General features: G+C 37.9%; 2 protein-coding genes across 2 annotated transcripts in view; one reads left to right on the forward strand and one right to left on the reverse strand.

Annotated features, from left to right (window-relative positions):
* The window catches only part of LOC140733296 (SH3 domain-binding glutamic acid-rich-like protein 3), a 234651-nt gene that overhangs the window by 85641 nt on the left and 127936 nt on the right, over window positions 1-21074 (forward strand). The window lies entirely within an intron of this gene.
* Window positions 1-21074, reverse strand: part of ttk (ttk protein kinase) — a 61015-nt gene that overhangs the window by 38381 nt on the left and 1560 nt on the right. Inside the window, exons 2-7 of the mRNA XM_073056426.1 lie at window positions 14793-14921; window positions 12932-13157; window positions 6660-6766; window positions 6413-6562; window positions 5864-5978; window positions 2342-2432 (exon numbers count right to left, since the gene is read on the reverse strand). Of these exons, the coding sequence (XP_072912527.1) occupies window positions 2342-2432; window positions 5864-5978; window positions 6413-6562; window positions 6660-6766; window positions 12932-13157; window positions 14793-14919 (816 nt within the window). The 5' untranslated portion in view covers window positions 14920-14921. The remainder of the gene's footprint in view (window positions 1-2341; window positions 2433-5863; window positions 5979-6412; window positions 6563-6659; window positions 6767-12931; window positions 13158-14792; window positions 14922-21074) is intronic.

Raw genomic sequence — 21074 nt, forward strand, 5'->3', positions numbered from 1 at the left:
CCTTTTCTTAATAACTTCAGGACTAAAATCTTCAACCAAACGGAAATAGTAATCTTGAAATTTAACCATTCCAACCGGCCGAGCCACACGAATAAGTTGTTCTTTGTCGTGTACGTAGTGAAACCGGACAATTACAACCGAGGGTTTAGCTGGAGCACTCGATGATCGACGCCAAATTCTATGTGCACGATCAAGTAACGGAGGGTTATCTGGGAAAACCGACGGGAACGCATCTTTTAAAAGTTGAGCAAAATATTTTGAAGGGTCGTCTTTTTCTATGCCATCTGGGAGACCAAGTATACGTAGGTTCTGTCTTCTGGACCGATTCTCAAAGTCGACACTCTTGGCTTTAAGTGTTTCCACCAATTTAGTGGTCGAAATTAAAACCTGTTGCAATTTTTCAATTGTCAAATCTCGTTTCCGAGCGTCTTCTTGCAGAGATGCGATAAGAACTTGCTGCTGGTTAATTACTAAATCCGTCTTAACCATATAATCTTGAAAAGCCTTTATATCTTGTTTAAAAATTTGTTGTAGTTCATCAAATTTTTTATCCAAAACCTCCATAATCAGTTCATGTTAATTCAGTGCGTTGCGGATGAGCTTGCTTCTTTCCATTACCGTTCGGGTTGCGCCCAGTTTCTCGTCCTTTAGATCTAAGAGCCATTTCTGTTTGTATATCTTCAAAAATTCACAATAAACTTTTAACGATAAGTCCAAAAAAATAGCAAGAATCTTTTGGTGTAGGTAAAAATAAGTTGGATAAGGGTGATCAAAGGTTAAAAAAAGTAAAGGTTATGGAGCGAATCTAAAACAGTACTCACTCCATGAGCGTCTCCCGCTGACCTCATTTAGATAATCTATCTTATTCCCTATTTATAATGATTTTTTTCATTCATCCTAAATGGCACCCGACGGAAGTATAAAGAGATTATTGATGCACTGGAATTAACGTATATGATTTTTAGACCAATAAGTTTTAAAGTATTTCCATGTTTGTTCCCAGGTTCAAAACCTGCCTACCAGCATCACTGCTCTAGGCAATGTCCATACTTAGATTTTGAAAAACATATGGTCTTCAAGTAAATTTCTTTTATAAAGCTGTTTAAGAAAAAGCAGAACAACGTACACAGGCAAATGTGTCATTGAACATCTTTGTATTTAGAACTTTAAAAAGTTAAAAACTGGCCTAAAATATAAAGTCTGTTTTCAAAACAAATTGAGCACAAGTCAGTAAACATTCTTATCAACATCACCATTTAAATTGGAAGAAATCGCGATAATTATTTGATTAAGATAATAGACAGTTATGAAATACAATGAATTCTGATTAATTGGGTCATCAGTTAAAAGGGGCAGTCGCTTACTTGGGTTAATTCTTAAAGATCAAAAACTAAATCATGAAAATAGCTAGGATTCTCTTCATTTATTTTGGACATTATGTGCTTAATTGCAGCAGGAAACTGTTGCTGAAGTTTCTATCTAGCATCAGTTGCATGCAATCGTATGGCCGTTAGACACTACACCATGCTTAGAGTGAACAGCTTTTAAAAAATGTTAGTTGTGCATTTATGTTCAAAAAACAATGATTTTTGTCATTAAGAGTTGGTGAGAGATAAGCAGCAAGACAATTCAGAACTGTTTTGCTCAAAGCAGTTTCTAGCACTTAGGCTGAGAGATGCCAAAAACTGTCAAGAGTGAAAATGAAATGTCACTACTTCAACATGTTAGGAACTACAAAAGAATTGGAAGGTATCAACAATCATCTTGAATGTTAAAATGAAAATAAAAAGTTTGAGGATATAATCATGGAAAGTATGCTATGAAGGCAGTCCATTGTGTCCCCAGTAGACACTAGATGTGTATAAAAATGAGAAAGTCTGCAGATGCTGGAAATCCAAAGCAACACACACAAAATGTTGGAGGAACTCAGCAGATCAGGCAGCATCTATTGAGAGGAATAAGCAGTCAATGATTCAGGACTAAAGAGGGGTCTTGGCCTGAAATGTCTATTGGTTATTCCCCTCAATAGATGCTACTAAGTGTCAATGGTGATTTTGTACACTGCATTAATTCCCCCATTGATAACTATTAGAAGTACAATTTTATAGGACTGTAGTAATATTGATAGCATTCTAATTTATTCTGTTTTTCATTTAAATACATGATTTATTACTCAGTTGAACAGTAGTTTGTTTTTTATATACCATTTTAAGTATTTCCATGAAGTTTGCTCACTTGGGCAGCTGTTTAATTGGGGCAAAATGTACTGGTCCTGATGAGTCCTGATTAACTGGAATCCATTGTAAATAAGAAATTAGATAAAGTTTGGGAATTTTTCTACCTTGGTGCCAGTACTGTTTTTCAACTGCTTGACTGTTTTCTGCTCCAATAATGAGACATCATTCTCTTTGTCCAGGTTACCCACATCAGTCCTAATGGTATGTAAAAAAAATAGTAACTGTGTTGTGACTTAATTCTATGCTCAAAAAAAAGGTTTTAGTACAAGAAACAGTAACCTTTTACAAGATGTTAAGTTTTTCTTTTTCAATTCTATTCACATCACCTCAGACAATGCAACACAGCAAGACCTGGACAACATTCAAGCATGGGCAGATGTAGGGTCATAGATGTAGTAAGTAACATTCAATATACATCACAGTCTAACATGTTAGCCAATGACATTTCAAAAGCCCACACCATTAATATCCATTTTTATGGATGATCCAGTAAAGGCTGGGTATCCTGAGCTAACTTTTTCTATCTCCTAGTAAAAACCACACTAACCTCTAAAAGGCTTAAATCAGAAATATGCTTAACTCCACGTGCTTCCTTGAATGTGCTGCAACACTCATAACTTAATGTCATCCAGGACAAAAACACTCTTGGACTAGCCCCTAAATTACTACCCTTTAAATTCATTCACCCCACCACAGCATAGCTGTAATGTGTATCATATACAAAATGAACAGTGTTTCTTTGACAGCACTTCCCTAACCTGTATGTTTTTCCAAAGGAAGATGCTTTTAAAAACCAACAGAAGGCTATTAAAAAAAACATTGAGAGAAAAAGTGAAATACGAAGGTAAGCTTGCTAATAAGATAGGATACAAAAAGCTTTTTCAGATATATAGTGTAACAGAGAGACAAGAGTGACTATCAGACCACTGTAAAATAAAGCTAGAGTTCATAATTGGGGAACAAAAAAATGGCAAACAAACTTAAGTACTTATGTCAGCCGTAGCTGTGGAAGACACCAGCTGAATGCCAGAAATGTGAGAATGTCAGGGAGAAGTGAGTGCCGATACTATTACTAAGGAGAAGATGCTTGGAAAGCTGAAGGTCTTAAGGTAAAGTCATCTGAACCAGGTGGACGATACCCCAGGTTTCTGAAAGAGGTAGCTGAAGCGATTGTAGGGGCAATAATAAGGATTTTTCAAGAATCAATAGATTCTGGAAAGGTTCCGCAGGACTAGAAAATTGCAAATTTTACTTCATTCTTTAAGGGAGACAAAAGCAAGGAAATTATAAGGCAGTTAACCTGACTTCAGTGGTTGGAAAGATGTTGGAGTCGATTATTAAGATTGAAGTTTCGGGATACTTGGAGCTGGTGATAAAATAGGCCAAAGTCAGCATGGTTTCCATAAAGAGAAATTTTGCCTGACATTCCTGTTGGAATTCTTTGAGGAAAGAACAGGTAGAATAGACCAAGGAGAGTCAGTGGATGTTGTTTATTTGGATTTTCAGAAGGCCTTTGACAAGGTGCTGCACATAAGGCTGTTTAACAAGATAATAACCCAAGGTTTTACAGGCATGATATTAGTATGGATAGAAGATTGGCTGACTGGCCAGAGGCAAAGGTGGTAATAAAGGATGCCTATTCTGGTTGGCTGCCATTGACTAGTGGTGTGCCACAGGAATTGGTATAGGGACCACTTCTGTTCACATTATGTCAGTTAATTTGGATGAAGAAATTGATGGCTTTGTGGCCAAGTTTGTGAACAATACAAAGATAGGTGGAGGGGCAGGTAGTATTGAGGAGTCAGGGTGTCTGAAGGACTTAGACAGATTGGGAGAATGGGCAAAGAAGTGGCAGATGGAATATAATGTGAAGTACATGGTCTATTTTTCTACACAAGAAGAAAATTCAAAAATCAGAGGTGCAAAGCAACTTGGAGTCCTAGTACAAGATTCCCTAAAGGTTAACTTCCAGGTTGAGTTGGTGGAAAGGAAGCCAAATGCAATGCTTGCATTCATTTTGAGAGGACTAGAATTCAAAAACAAGGATGTAACGCTAAGACTTTTAAAGGTATTGGTCAGACTGCACTTGGAGCATTGAGTAGTTTTAGGCCCCTTATCTAAGAAAAGTTGTGCTGGCATTGGATAGGGTCCAGAGGTGTTTCACAATTATCCCAGGAATGAAAGGGCTAACATTGAAGAAGCATAGTAGCTTTGGGCCTGTACTCACTGCAGTTTAGAAAAATGAGGGGGTATCTCATTGAAACCTATCAAATATTGAAAGGCACTCTTATATAGATACAGTGGATGTGGAAAGGATGTTTCCTATAGTGGGGAAATCTAGGACCAAAGGACAAAGCATCAGAACTGAGGGACGTCCATTTGGTACAGAGATGAGGAAAGGTTTCTTTAGCTAGAGGGTGGTCAATCATTGCTACAGATAGCTGTGCAGGCCAGTTCATTGGGTATATTCAAGGCCAAGTTTGATTGATTCTTGATTAACCAGGGCATCAAAGATTATGGGGAGAAAGCAGGGGAATGGAATTGAGGGGGATAATAAATCAGCCATGATGGAATGGCAGAGCAGACTCGATTGGCCAAATGGCCCAATTTTGCTGCTAATTCTATATCAAGGACACGTATACAGAAAGCTGCTGGGGAAAGGCCAGCAATATCATGAAGGATCCCACCCATCCTGCTCATGAACTGTTTGTCCCATCAGGGAGAAGGCTACACAGCAAGCATGCTAGGATCACCAGACTTAAAATGCTTCTCAATCTCTCCACCCACTAACCCACCCCTCCACACCCCAACCACAACTTCCTTATCACTTCCCGAGTTGCTGTACGCAGACATTCCTGTAGCCACTACATACATATAATCCATGTATAGAAACTATCTTACATTATTTATATTTATCACCTTTTTATATTGTTTTCTTTACCTTACTATGTTTGTTATGTGCTGTATCATTTTCCTTTACACTTGTAAAGGAAATGACATTAAACAAGTTTGAATGTTCAATGCCCATATATCACTATTTTGTTGTCATTTACAAACTTACAAATCATGCCACTATGATCATTTCCAAACCATTAATATATATGACAAACAATAAAGGACCCATTACCAATCCTTGTGATACATGCTGGTTACAGGTCCCTAATCTGCTAGAATCCCCAGCAAACTCATCCCTTGCTTCCCAAAGTGTCCTAGGATATGCCAGTTCAGGCCCCGTGGATTTATCCTGATTTATGATTTTCAAGACCATCAACACTTCCTCCTTTGTAATGTCAAAAAACATCAGAATGTTCAATGAAATTCCAGATTCGACTTCCAGATACAGTAATTCCTGATGCTACTATTAGATCTCCTTGGTTATGTTTTGAATTTTGAGAGCTTCATTATTATTCTCACTATGTTTCAATAGCAGGCAATATTTCCTTTACGTTCGCTTGTTCTTTATTTATATACAGCTAAGCTATGCAAATGAATAAACACTCGACATTTCAGGCCAAAACACTCAATCGGGTGCCCTGATGAAAAAAAATCCCACACGTATTCTAGAGCGCAAAATATTCACTAAAATATTCCAAACAATTTTGAAAGTTGAAATAAAATATATTCACCTCAGTGATGAAACAGGTTCAGAGTGCAATTCTCCAGAGCAATTGCTGTTTTTTCCAACCTTGTTTATCATGACACTGTTGGCTGATAACACACTTTGTTGGCTGATCACAGGCACTAAAATTTTAAAAAAGTTTTAAGATATAAAAAAAAATCTATTACCAAGTGAGGAATTTTACTTGAGACTTGAACAGCTTACAATTTTTTTTTTTAAAAACACATTTGCTCAATTGCACACTGACAAATTTTGCCTTATAAAAGCAGGATACTGTCTTTGCATGCATGGAAAATGTATTTATTCCAAATTACTCTCCAAATTAGTGCAAATATATATGCCTTCAAAATACTAGCTCACTCCCGGTCTTGGTCACATTCCTGTAATACTCGAATCAAGTGGTGATAAAAATTATGCAATTACATTCTGATAAATGAATTATGGGCTCATTGCGAAGAATCCAAGAGAAAAAAAATGCCAAAATGTACTAGAGGAGCAACTTATTCTTTCAATGATGTCTTGCATATACTTCCAGTGCAGTCTCAAAACAACTTACCATATACATTTTCTTTATCCCAATCTTCACACAACACAAGTTGTGCTTTCCCCTGATTCAGGTTTTGAAAAGCTACTTCCAATAACTCCAGTGGTCTTGCTTTGATATCCAATGCTTTCTGAAGAATGCTTCTACACTTTCGAACAGAGCCTGTCAAATGTCAATAAATTAATTGCCTACTTTTCACAAATCTATAACTGCACTGTTTTTGAAAGTTTTCAGTGATAAAATGGGAATTGATACAGACCTCGATTCAACTCAAATTGTGCATATGCTACATGGACAAAAGCGAATTTCTTACAGTTGACTCGAGCCAGGTTAAACTGCTCCTGTGCTTCATCCATATCCACAAAACTGAGGGAGAAAAGGCAAGTAATTTAAAAGCTTATATAGAGAAATAAATGAAACTGGAAGTTAATTTTAATTTATTGACTCTATTTTTAGTGCAACTCTTAACTTGCTGGACATTATTTGCCAGAAGATGATAGACTATTTCTGTTTTAAGATTTTCATGCTTATTCATAAGACCATAAGAGATAGTAGAATTAGGCCATTCAGCCCAGAGTCAACTCTGCACTTCATCTTGGCTGATCCATTTTCCCTCTCAACCCCGTTCTCTTGCCTTCTCCCCGTAACCTTTCACACCTTGACTAATCATGAATTCATCAACCTCTGCCTTAAATACACCCAATGACTTGGCCTCCACAGCCACCTGTGGCAATGAATTCCATAGACTTACCACCCACTGGCTAAAGAAATTCATCATCTCGGTTCTAAGTGAACATCCTCTATTCTGAGGCAGTTCCCTCTGGTCCTAGACTCCCTGCCCCATAAGGAAACATCCTCTCTATATAGGCCTTTCAATATTCTATAGATTTCAATGAGGGTAGCAGACACCAACAGAATCAACAAACTCATTCGTAAGACCAGTGATGTTGTAGGTGTGGAACTGGATTCTCTGACGGTGGTGTCTGAAAAGAGGATGCTGTCCAAATTGCATGCTATCTTGGACAATGTCTCCCATCCACTCCATAATGTACTGCTTAGGCACAGGAGTACATTCAGCCAGAGACTCATTCCACCGAGATGCAACACTGAGCGTCATAGGAAGTCATTCCTGCCTGTGGCCATCAAACTTTACAACTACTCCCTTGGAGTGTCAGACAACCTGAGCCAATAGGCTGGTCCTGGACTTATTTCCACTTGGCATAATTTACTTATTATTATTATTATTTTATTATTTATGGTTTTATATTGCTATATTTCTACACTATTCTTGGTTGGTGCAACTGTAACGAAACCCAATTTCCCTCGGGATCAATAAAGTATGTCTGTCTGCGAACCCCCACCCATTCCTCTAAACTCCAGTGAGTACAGGCCCTCATTCTATAACTCTTTCATGGCCAGAATCATTTTATTGTACCTCCTCTAAACAGTTTCCAATGTCAGCACATCCTTTCTTAGATAAGGTGCCCAAACTGTTCACAATATTCCAAATGAGGCCTCACCAATGCCTGCATCCTTGTTTTTATATTCTAGTCCTCGTGAAATGAATGTTAACATTGTATTTGCTTCCTCACGATCAACTCAACCTGCAAGTTAAATTTTAGGGAATTCTGCACGAGGACTCCCAAAGTCCTTTTGCACCTCAGATTTTGAACTTTCTGCCCGTTTAGAAAATAATCTATGCATTTGTTACTTCTACCAAAGTGCATAACCATACACTTCCCAACAGTGTAATTGATCTGCCACTTCCTTGCACATTCTCCTAATCTGTATAAGTCCTTCTGCAGCCTCCCTGCTTTCTCAACACTACTTGCCCCTCCACCTTTCTTCATATTGTACCCAAACTTGGCCACAAAGCCATCAACTGCATTATCCAAATCACTGGAATATAACGTAATATTCAGTAATCATTCTAAATATTTGTCATAATCATTTAGACTTTGATAGAGAAAAGTGCTAATATTACTTTAAAAACACAATTAATTTTTCATCACAAGCGAATATATTGGTGTTTTATATAAACATTAAAGAAAAATCAGTTTTGATGCATATATTACCCATATTCATTGTACCTCATGATTGTAGATAATCTGATAATTTTGTGAATGCATATTCAAATTGCCCTTTCACCCCCTGCATTCAGTTTTCATCTCTTGATACTTCCTGGCAGTTATTTTACATTTCATGCCACAACAAAAAAAAACTTGGGACTGACAAATGGTTGAAGGGAAAAAAAGAAATGGATGAACTCCTGGAGTAGTGTAATATGTCAAGAATTTATACAGTATACATTGTTCTCCACTATTTAGCCAGCATTTACTTAACAAATCTTTGCCAAGATGAACATTTTCTTTTAATTTTAAAAATATCACCGGAAGGTTTTGTTCAAAACAAAGGGAAGGAAATTAGGATACACAAGTACAGATGCTAGAGACTGGAGCGAAAACAAATTGGTAGAAGAACTCAGGATTCTGTTTTTAGCAAAATTATTTACTTTTTATTTCCAATGAAAGAAAATCCTAAATATCAACTTTCTTCCTTACAGATGTTACTCAGTGTTTAGAGTAAATATATTATCAAAGTACCTATATGTCACCATATAGTACCTTGAGATTTATTTTCTAGCAGGTATTTATAGGAAAAATAAAAAATACAATAGCATTTATGAAAAACTATACATTACAAACTGACCAAACAGCCAATTTGCTAAAGAGGATGGATTGTGCCAATAATAAATAAAACCACAAATAAATAATACCGAGCACATAAAGTAGTAGAGTTCTTGAAAGTATCTCAACAACAGTTCAGATTGGCAATGTTATTTGGAGTTTTAGATGAGCTAAATTTTACTGAGAGTAGAGACCAAGATGGCATCATCAAAATGAGTCTGACTTAACAGAAGGTGTAAAATGTCTTATGTGAATACAGCTGAAGTACTGGCTAATCTTGATGCTCTCAAAAAGAATCTGGCAAGTGTTTATTGGGACAGGTTGTTATCTGGGAAAGGTGTGCTTGGCAAGTGAGAGACCTTCAAAAGTGAAACTTCGAGAGCAGAGTTCATATGTTCCTGTCAGAATAAAAGGCAAGGATAACAGGTTTAGGAAACCTTGGTTTTCAAGAGGTATTGCGGCCCTGGTTAAGAAGAAGGGGGGGCATAGCTGATTTAGGAAGAAAGGAGAAAACAAGGTACAAGAGTACAAGAAACGCAAGGGAACTCTTAAGGAAATCAAAAGGGCTAAAAGGCATGAGGTTGCTCTAGCAGACAAGGTGGAAGGAGAATCCCAAGGGCTTTTATAGATATATTAAAGAGCAAAAGGATTGCAAGGGACATTTTTGTCCTCTTGAAGATCAGAGTGGTTCTCTATGTACAGATCCAAAAGAGATGGGTGAGTATGGATTTTTGCATCTGTATTTACTCTGGAGATGGCACAGAGTCTATAGAAGTGAGGCAACACAGCAGTGAGATCATGCACCATATTTACGAAGGAAGAGGTGGTGCTTGTTGTCCTGAAGTAAATTAGGGTGGATAAATCCCCAGGACCTGACAAGGTGTTCCCTTGGATCTTGTGGGAAACTAGTACAGAAATTGCAGGGGTCCTAGCAAAAGTATTTAAAACATCCTTAGCCACAAATTAGGTGCCAGAGGATCGGAGGATAGCTAATGTTGTTCCATGCTTGAGAAAGGCTCAAAGAATAAGCCAGGAAATTATAGGCTGATGAGCCTGACATCAGTAGTGGGTAGGCTATTGGATATACTCTAAGGGAACAGATATACAATTATTTCGATAGACAGGGACTGATTAGCGACAGTCAACATTGCTTTGTACAGGGTAGGTCATGTTTAAACAATCTTGTAGAGTTTTTCAAAGAAGTTAGTAGAAAGTTAATGGAGGCAAGGAGTGGATGTCATCCACATAGACTTTTAACAAGGTCCCACATGGATGGTTGGTCAAGAAAGTTGAGTCGCTTGGCAGTCAGGATGAGGTAGTAAATTGGATTAAACATTAACTTCATGGGAGAAGCCAGAGAGGCAGCAGATGGTTGTCTTTCTGTCTGGAGACCAGTAATTAGTGGTGTGCTGCAGGGATCAGTGCTGGGTCTATTGCTGTTTGTCATTTATATCAAAATCTAGGTGATAATCTGGTTAACCGGATCAGCAAATTTCAGATGACACCAATATTGAGGGCATAGTGAGCAGCAAGGAAGACTACCAAAACTTGCAGTAGGATCAAGACCAGCTGGAAAAATAGCAGATGGAATTTAAAGCAGACAACTGTGAGGTGTTTCTCTTTTGGATGACAAACTCGGGTAGGATTTACACGGTGAATGGCAGGACACTGAGGAGGGTGGCACAACAGATGACCTGGGAATACAGATCCATTATTCCTTGAAAGTGCATAACAGCTAGACAAGATCCTAAAGGGGGCTTTTGACTCATTGGCTTTCATTAATCATGTATTGAGTACAGGAGTTGGGATGTTATTTTGAAGTTGTACAAGATGCTAGTGAAGCCTAATCTGAAGTACTGTATGCAGTTTTGGTCACCTACCCACAGGAATGATGTAAATAAGATTGAAGGAGTGCATAGAAAACTTACAAGGACTTTGCCAGGACTTGAGGACCTGCATTATAGGGAAAGGTTGAACAGGTTAAAACTTTATTCACCAAAGCAAAGGAGAATGAGAGATTTGATAGGTATATAGAACTCCAGGTTTCCCCCACTATCTGAAGGTAGAGTGTTCCTATGAAACCGTTTGTAAGCTGAAATGTCATAAAGTGAAGAAGCAATTACCATTAATTTATATGGGAAAAATTTTGAGCGTTCCCAGACCCAAAAAATAACCTACCAAATAACACATAAAACCTAAAATAACACTAACATATAGTAAAAGCAGGAACGATATGATAAATATACAGCCTATATAAAGTAGAAATATTGTATGTATGGTGTAGCTTCACTTATCAGAATCGGGAAGACAGTGAGCCAAAATTGATTTGGAAAGAAAAATCAGCACATACACGCATGCGCACACAACTGCCCACACAAGGCTTCATGGTCATGGTAGTCATTCTCGGGGTAAATACACATACAAAGCGGGCGTCTTTTTTTCATAAAAACAAAAATTCTCTTTGGTTAGCGAAAACAGGTACTAATGTAGGTCTTTCGTAACAGCGAGCTGTCGTAAAGTGAACATTCGAAAAACGGGGGCCACCTGAGTATAGATAGGGTAAATCCAAGCAGGCTTTTTCCAATAAAGTTGGGTGAAACTTGAATTAGAGGTCACACAGCAAGTTAAGGGTGAGAGGTAAAATGTTTAGGGGAAACATGAGGGGGAACTGGCGAGTGTAGAATGAGCTGCCAGCGGATCTGGTGGACTCTGGCTCAATTTCAATACTTAAGAGAAAATGGATTAGGTATATGGATGGGAGGAGTATGGAGAGCTTATAGTCTGGGTGCAGGTTGAAGGGACTAGGCAGATAACTAGTTTGGCGTGGTCTAGATGAGTCAAAAGGCCTGTTTCTATGTTATAGTTTTCTATGACCGTGACCCCACTTCAGCAATATGACAAACAGCAAATACATCCTGACACTGAACAGGTTCAGTTGCATAACAGAGAAAAGTAATGATTCAGAATTTACCCAAGTAAAAGGCTAAAGTATTCCAAGTATAAAAGGAACAAGTTCCGAGGAGAAAGTGCTACATAAATGCAGATAGTACAATGCAGGTAAATTTTAATTGTGTTAAGCATATACACAACCCAAGAAAAAGTGGCAAACCCAAGATGAAATTCATAACCTCAAGTAGGAATGGGATAGATCATACATATCATGTCTTCCAAATAAACAGTTATAATCTCACACTTCATTTCACCCAAACAGTGTTAAGAAATTTGATAATTACTTGCAGCAGTAAAAAAATAGGCAAATGATAGTTTTCCCATAATCCATTCCCATTGCAACAATCAATAACTTATGTATATAGAGTCAATTCAAACAATAATTGTCTCTTAAACATCAATGATAATCTAAATAGGTCATAAAATTTTGAAATAATCTACAAGATAAGTGAATATTCTTCAAAAAGAATGAGTACAGTATAAAGAACAGACAACCACCTTTCCCCAGCATTCCGCAATCTTTCTGTAACGTGAAGCCGCATCACTTCCGCGTGCGCAAAGAAATAAGTTGAAAACAAATTAACTTCGTATACATTTAATTTTCCAGATAAAATGTCATAAGATCAAATTGTTGGACTGTATCTCAGATTTCTTGAATGATGAATTCCAACAGGATGAACTTCCATCACACAAAATGCCATATTGCTGTGGGTCCCTGTATTTTCAATTTTTTATGAATTCAAATTACAAAATTAATAGTTGTTCCTTAATATGCTTCCTCTTCCACAAACACTTCTTTTAAAAAACAAATACACTAAATAGACTTAAGGGCATAGGAAATGTGTATCCAAATCATTTTATTTAAAAGAAATCAGATAAAAATAAAAATACTTGCCTTTTAAGCTTTGCAAAAGAGATCAGGATGCGAGCATAACATTCATTTGCATGATGTTTTTCAACTGGTAGAGCAGCAACTGCATCATCATATAGCTCTATCAGCTTGTTTAATAAGCTTGCATTAGTTTGTGGATCACCCATCTTTCCCACCTTCTGAAGATATGCAAACCAGTCTTCTGGAAAATTTCCATCAGCCATAATTTGTCTAATTGTACCAGTGTGGTCTATTAAAAAGTATAAGGCAATGTTTCATGATTATAGATTGACAGTAAACCTACTGTAAACATTAAGCAGCAAAGTACTACTGACATTTTGCTGGTTTAATATCACAAGACTAGAGAGAATTAGAAATTATTTTGCTCAACTATACTTTGTCTACACTTCTCACTCCCTCAGAAAAACAGCCAAGATAATTGCAGACCCCACTAACCCAGACATTCCCACCTCTTGCCCCTCCCATTGAGAAGGCACCAAAGCTTCTATCCCACTATTATGACTATATAATATACTTCTTGTATTTTAAAAAACACAAGAAGATCTGCATATGCTGGAAATGCATGTGTTGTTCTTGTATGCTAAAATGGATTCTTGACCTCCAGACAAAATATAGGCAACTATAGGCAAGTTAGCTTAATATCTGTCATTGGGAAAATGCTTGAAGCTGTCATTAAGGAAGAAATAGCAAAACATTTAGAAAGGAGTGGTTCCGTTAGACAGACACAGCATGGATTCAGAAAGGGCAGGTCCTGTTTGACAAACTTACCGGAGTTCTTTGAGGACATAATGAGTGCAGTGGATAGAGGGGAACAGGTGGATGTCGTATACTTGGATTTCCAGAAGGCGTTTGATAAGGTGCCGCACAAGAGACTTATAAATAAGATACGGATGCATGGAGTTGCAGGAAGTGTATTGGCATGGATAGTGGATTGGTTAAGTGGCAAAGAGATGGCATAAATAGGTGTTTCTCCAGTTGGCAGTCAGTGGTGAGTGGGGTGTATATTTAAGATACAGTTAAATAGGTTTTTGCATAGTAAGGGAATTAAGGGTTATGGGGAAAAGGCAGGTAGATGTAGCTAAGTTTACGGACAGATCAGCCATGATCTTATTGAATGGCGGGGCAGGCTCGATGGGCCGGATGGCCTACTCCTGCTCCTATTTCTTATGTAGATCAAGAGATTGAAACATTATCTTCCTGCACTTTCTCTGTAACTGTAACACTTTATTCTGCATCTATTACTGCTCTTCCCTAATATTGATGTGATGATGTAATTGGTATGGATAGTAATCAAATCTAAGTTCTTCCCACTACACCTAGAGACATGTGATAAATAATAAATTAATTTATCAACTTTCTAAATAGTCTTTGGCTGCATAGTCGTAATAGAGGGTTGTATAGAGGAATTTTAACCATATCCTTATTCTGATAAACAGTAAATCTGATTAGGACCATAATAAAGGCTTATCAGAGCACTTTATCTATTTAGTGTTATTAATCAGTATGAAATCCTATTCCACAAAATGCTGGATGAACTCAGCAGGTAAGGAACCGACAATGGAAGTGAACATTTTGGGCCAAGACCCTTTATCAGGATCCTGTCTTGGCCCATGAGAAGACTGTTTATTTCTCTTTGAAGATGCAGCCTGACCTGCTGGGTTCCTCCAATATTTTGAGTGTGTTCCACTGGATTTCCAACATCTGCAGAACGTTCTGTGCTTACAAGATCCTATATTTCTATACGGGGGGGGGGGGGGGGGGGGAGGGGGAAGACATTCTATTCTTATATGTAGCTCAATGTTCAAATATCTATACATGGAAAGATTGTGTTATTCCTTTCATAAATTAAGTAAATGCACTATACCTGTAACATCCAAATTAGATTTCAATTCTTCAGTTTTGTTTGCTTCCCCATTTTTTGTTCGAAGGTTAGCTAATAGACTTGTAAGGCGAGCAAGTCGCATCCGTGAATCATTAATTTCATCCTCCATAACTACAAGAAAAGGGAAAAGCTCTAAAATATTTCAATGATATAGAACATAGAACATAGAATAGTACAGCAAATTACAGGCCCTTCGGCCCACAATGTTGTGCCGACCGTCAAACCCTGCCTCCTATATAACCCCCCACCTTAAATTCCTCCATATACCTGTCTAGTATCTTAAATTTCACTAGTGTATCTGCCTCCACCATTGACTCAGGCAGTGCATTCCACGCACCAACCACTCTCTGAGTGAAAAACCTTCCTCTAATATCCCCCTTGAACTTCCCTCCCCTTACCTTAAAGCCATGTCCTCTTGTACTGAGCAGTGGTTCCCTGGGGAAGAGGCGCTGGCTGTCCACTCTGTCTATTCCTCTTAATATCTTGTACACCTCTATCATGTCTCCTCTCATCCACCTTCTCTCCAAAGAGTAAAGCCCTAGCTCCCTTAATCTCTGATCATAATCCATACTCTCTAAACCAGGCAGCATCCTGGTAAATCTCCTCCTTACCCTTTTCAATGCTTCCACAGAACTGGACACAGTACTCCAAGTGTGGCCTAACTAGAGTTTTATAGAGCTGCATCATTACATCGCGTCTCTTAAACTCTATCCCTCGACTTATGAAAGCCAACACCCCATAAGCTTTCTTAACTACCCTATCTACCTGTGAGGCAACTTTCAGGGATCTGTGGACATGTACCCCCAGATCCCTCTGCTCCTCCACACAACCAAGTATCCTGCCATTTACTTTGTACTCTGCCTTGGAGTTTGTCCTTCCAAAGTGTACCACCTCACACTTCTCCAAGTTGAACTCCATCTGCCACTTCTCAGCCCACTATGTTTATCATTACCTTCAAAACAACATCCCATAGAAAGTTATATTTAAGTTTTAGTTTTCAATATTCATGTTTAAAAATTACTTGTATGCAACTCATATTATATTGCCTCTCAAGAGTAAATTGCCATTGCAATGAGAGGATAAAATAAATCTCAATGTTATTACATATTCCACTTATTTAAAATAATTTCAATCTAACATTCAATTAAAATGCAGACCAAATTTATTAAATAATTGAATCAATTTCCACCTTGGGACCTTTACTTCATTGCTTTATGAAATCGGGTTTGCAACTAATAAAAATCTTAAACTATAACTAATTCTACCACTGGTACCTGTCTTGCAATGCCATCTAAATGCAAAGTTATAGTTGTGTATCTAAATCAATGCAATTAGAAAATTCAAACAAAAACTCCACAGATAAAGTTGGAAGGATAAAATTCAATATTAGACTACATAAAAGAGAGGACATTTCAACAATGAAAACTCAGCAGAAACAGGGCTTAACCAGTCAGTGTAACAGATCAGAAGGCCACTTGGAACTACAGCCAAACCACAAGCTGCAATCACAACACTACTTTATATAACTTGGGGGATAAAGTTACTTCCAAATGGATCAATTGTAATGAGAAAATATTGAACTAGAGAATCTGAAATTATATCTTAAGTACAGAAATCTTAAGATTTCTATATGAACCAAACCTTGTGCCGCATTGCTCTGAGGTATTTCGCAAAGAGGTAAGAGGGTAACAACACAGATGGAAGCATTGAATGTTAAATTCAAGAAAAAACACACAACATAATGAATTGCTGCAAGACAAATTCCATTGAAGGGCCTTAGATTAAATTCCAATTCACCATGACAGCATTACTCCATACTTTCACCAAGCTGAAGTGGAAAAGATGGTCTTATTCACATTTAAGTAGAAAATGGATGTCCCCTTTAAAGTAGTTGATAATCAATTTACCTACCTTGATATTACAGTTACTAGGAAGTTTAAAGATCTTTTTTGTGAAAGTTTTGCCAGTCTTTTGTACTCTACAAAACAGAGTTTGTCACAATGGTCACCTCTATCTATGTCCTTGGTAGGTCGTATTAATGTTATTAAAAAGTATGTTCTCCCTAAATTTTTATATTTATTTCAATCTATTCCAATTTTCATTTCTATAACCTTTTTTGATTCCTTAGACTCTATTATTTTGTCCTATCTGTGGAAGAGTAAGCGCTCTAGAATTAATAAAGTTTATCTTCAAAAATCTAAAAAAGAGGGTGGCATGGCCTTACCTAATTTTCATCTATACTACTGGGCAGCTAACATTCGTTGTCTTATCTTCTGGTCTTTTTTTCCATAGCCAGTCTGATCGCCCTAATTGGGTAGCAATGGAGCTGAATTCCACTAAAGATCTATCTATCTCTGCACTTCTTGGATCTGCACTCCCTAGTAGTTTGTCTAGACTAATTGTTAATCCTCTTGTTAGACACACTTTGCGAATATGGGCCCAGTTTAGGAAATTTTATGGCTTTTCCCTTTCTAGTCCTATTTTACATAATCGTCTTTTTCTACCTACTATGTATGATTCAACATTTTATGATTGGTATAAAAAGGGCATTAGGTATTTTGAAGATCTTTTTATCGATAATCGCTTCGCATCCTTTCAACAGCTCTCTGCTAAGTTCAATCTACCTAATGCCCATTTCTTTAAATATCTCCAAATTAGACATTTTATCAATCCTTTATTTCCCAACTTCCCTGAAATGCCCAAGAAAAATGCTATGGACTTATTTCTTTCTATTATTCCATTGGGTAAAGGCTTAATATTTTTTATTCGTGATAAATTAGTATCCTTACGGCGTGCCCCTGTGGATAAAATCAGAATGGCTTGGGAGCATGACTTAAATATCCCTTTATCTGATGAGGTTTGGGACTTGATTCTCAAATCGGTTAATTCAACTTCTTTTTGTGCTCGCCACTGTCTTTTACAGTTTAAGATTGTTCATAGGGCCCATATATCCAAATCTAAGCTACCTTGATTTTATCCTAATATTAGTCCTCTTTGTGATAAATGCAGAAGTGGCGAGGCTTCTCTTATTCATATGTACTGGACCTGTCCTAGTCTAGAGAAATTTTGGAGAGATGTTTTTATAATCTTATCCTGTATTCTGAATCGCCACTTAGAACCTAACCCTTTAATTGCCGTTTGGTTTCTTGGGTGAGACAGATATATGCTTGAGTTCGACTAAATGTCGAATATTATCTTTTGCTTCTCTCCTGGCTAGACGTCTAATTCTTCTTAGATGGAGAGATGTTGCCCCACCCACGCATGCTCAATGGCTTAACGATATCATGTCCTGTTTAGACCTTGAAAAAATTCATTATTCAATTCTTAATTCGGATATAAAGTTTCATAAGGTCTAGGGACCTTTTATTGAGTATTTTCATAACTTTCCTTTTAATTAAGTTTTTTTTTCAGTCCCTTGCTTTCAGCTTTTTTTGGTAGTAGGCATTATTATCATCTGTTTTCAATTGTATTTACAGTTTTGGGGGTTTGAATGTTTTGATTTATATTTTCTACATTTTGTTTTGGTTGGTCTGGAGTTTTTTTTGTGGGGTTGGGGGTGGACACTAACTTTACACGAATTCAACTAAGGTGCTTTTTCAATGATTTTATTTTGTGTTATATTACTATTGTATGTTTATCTTGCACTGTACTGATTTCCTATTTTGTTTTTGGGGGTTTTTTGTTTGTAGTGTTGTAGAAAATGCATAAAAAAATCAATTTAAAAAAAAGAAAATGGATGTCATGCAGATTTTTAAAAACAAAACAGAAACATTACAAATGCTCCAATTACACCCAAAATGGTATAACAAAATATTCAACCCAGAGTCCAATGCATCAGAGCAGCACAACTGAGCTGCTGAAGCAAGCAGGCAAGCAATAGGCTTAGTATGAATTAACAGGAGCACTTCTATGTGAACAGAATCCAGAAGGCAGCTACTGTACATGATTTCTTGATTCCAATCAACCCGTCTCCCGTGATTAGTCCCATTGTCCAAATCAAATGGCACACCAACTCCCCATAACAGGAAAGCACGTGGCCAACCAACTGGACTGGCAATACAGCACAGTTTTGATGCTGGAATCTGGTGCAACAATTTAATGGAGGTACACAGTGGGTCAAGCAGCATCTGTGGAGTACATTGTTCATTGCAACCAAATCTTCAAGAGTCCAACGGCACAGAAACAAAAGCCCCAACTCACTCATGCAGAACAAGATTTTCATCTAAGCTTGCCCCAATTGCCCACATTCAGCTGGTGACCGTCTACACCTTTCCTATTCATGCACCTGTCCTAACGCCTATTAAATGTACCACTACCTTCAGCAGGTCAAAGTACAGTTGGCCCTCCTTATCCGTGAATTCTGCATCTGGGAATTCAACCAACCGCAAATGGCGAAAACCCAGAAGTGCTCTTCCAGCATTTGTTGTTCGAGTATGTACAGACTTTTTTTTCTTGTCATTATTCCCTAAACAATGCAGTATTACAACTATTTTACATAGCATTTACATTGTATTATGTATTATAAGCTATCTAGAGATGATTTAAAGTATACGGGAGGGTGTGCGTGGGTTATCGTGGATTGGGATCGTGAAAAATCTGAAGTTCTCTTACTAAGTTGGAACAGGCACATTCGGTATTATTAAGTGTCAGTTAGTCAAACGTTTGTCTTAGTATATAGTATATATATTACCTTTCTATGCATATAAAACACTTAAGAATGTATGTTTCAGCGCCGGGCTCGGGAACCGTTCCCGAGTGCGAGCCAGTGACAGACCGCTTTCGAGTGCGCTCTCCATCCGTGGCGGTTTGATGTGGAGGATCAAAAACTCAAAACCCCAAAACCCAATAATTAAACCACTGTGTTGCTTAGTAATAATTGTAGCTTTCATCGGGGCAGGGCCTTTCTCACTTTGTCCTTTAAAATTGTTCCGATCGTTGACCGACTGTAGCCTAACGGTTTTCCGATGACCGATGGCATTTCACCTCTTTCCGATCGCTTTATTATTTCCACTTTATTTTCAATCGTGATCCTATTATTTTCGTGAACAGAAACACTGCCAGGTCCTAATGCACTGAGACAGGTTAAATAAGGTCTGGGGTTCCGCTGGGTCCTAAGGTTTACCGCATTGAGACAGGTTGAATAAGGGACTTGAGCATCCGCGAATTTTGGTATCCGCAAGGGGCCCTGGAACCGATCCCTCGCGGATAAGGAGGGCCGACTGTAAATATATTATCAAACTACATATGCTACCTTCAGATTCATTTCCTTGCAGCTATTTACAGCAAAATAAAGAACACAATAAAATTTATGAAAACTAAACACAAAATCCGACAAACCATGTGCAAAAGACAAATTGTGCAAATAAAAAAATAAATAATACTGAGAGCATGCATTGTGGAGACCTTGAAAGTGAGTCTAATGTTGTGGAATAAGTTCAGAGTTGAGGTTGAATGAAGTTATCCACACTGGTTCAGGAGCCTGATGGTAATAACAATAACTGTTCCTGAACCTGGTTATTTTGGGTGTTAAGGCTCCTGAACCTCCTGCCTACTGGTAGTAGTGAGAAGAGTGTATGGCCTAAATGGTGAGGCTCTTTGATAATGGATGCTGCTTTCTTGTGGCAGCACAGCTTGTAAAGGTGCTCAATGGTGGGGAGGGTTTAGCAGTATCCACCACTTCCTGTGAACTTCCCTTTCTGGGCATTGGTGTTTTCATGCCAGGCCTTGATGCAACCAGTTAGGATACTCTCCACTGTACATCTATAGATGTTTGTCAAAGTTTTAAATGAGATGCCAAATCTGCACAAACTTTGAAGAATATAGAAAGAAGAGCCGTTGTGCCTTCTTTGTAATAACACTTGCATGCTGGTCCCAAGGCAGATTCGCTGAAATGATAACACTAAGTTATTTTAAGTTACTGACCCTCTTACCTCCAATCCCCTAACGAGGACCAGCTCATGGATCTCCAGCTTCTTCCTCTTGCATTTGCTAATCAGCTCTTTGGTTTTGCTGACATTGAGTGAGAGGTTGTTATTGGGGCATTATTTGACCAGATTTTCAATCTTCTTCCTTTGATTCAGCCAACAACAGGGTTATCACCAAACTTAAATAAGGCATTAGAGCTGTACTTAGCCACACAAAGGTTAAAGTGAGTAGAGCAGGGGACTCACCATGTAACCCTTTGGTGGACCTGTGCAAAATGAGATTGTGGAAAAGTTGTTGTTGCCAATCCATACTGACTAGGGTCTGCAAGTGAGGAAGTTG

The sequence above is a fragment of the Hemitrygon akajei genome, chromosome 9 (genome assembly GCF_048418815.1).
Source record: "Hemitrygon akajei chromosome 9, sHemAka1.3, whole genome shotgun sequence".
In the NCBI taxonomy this organism is placed as follows: domain Eukaryota; kingdom Metazoa; phylum Chordata; class Chondrichthyes; order Myliobatiformes; family Dasyatidae; genus Hemitrygon; species Hemitrygon akajei.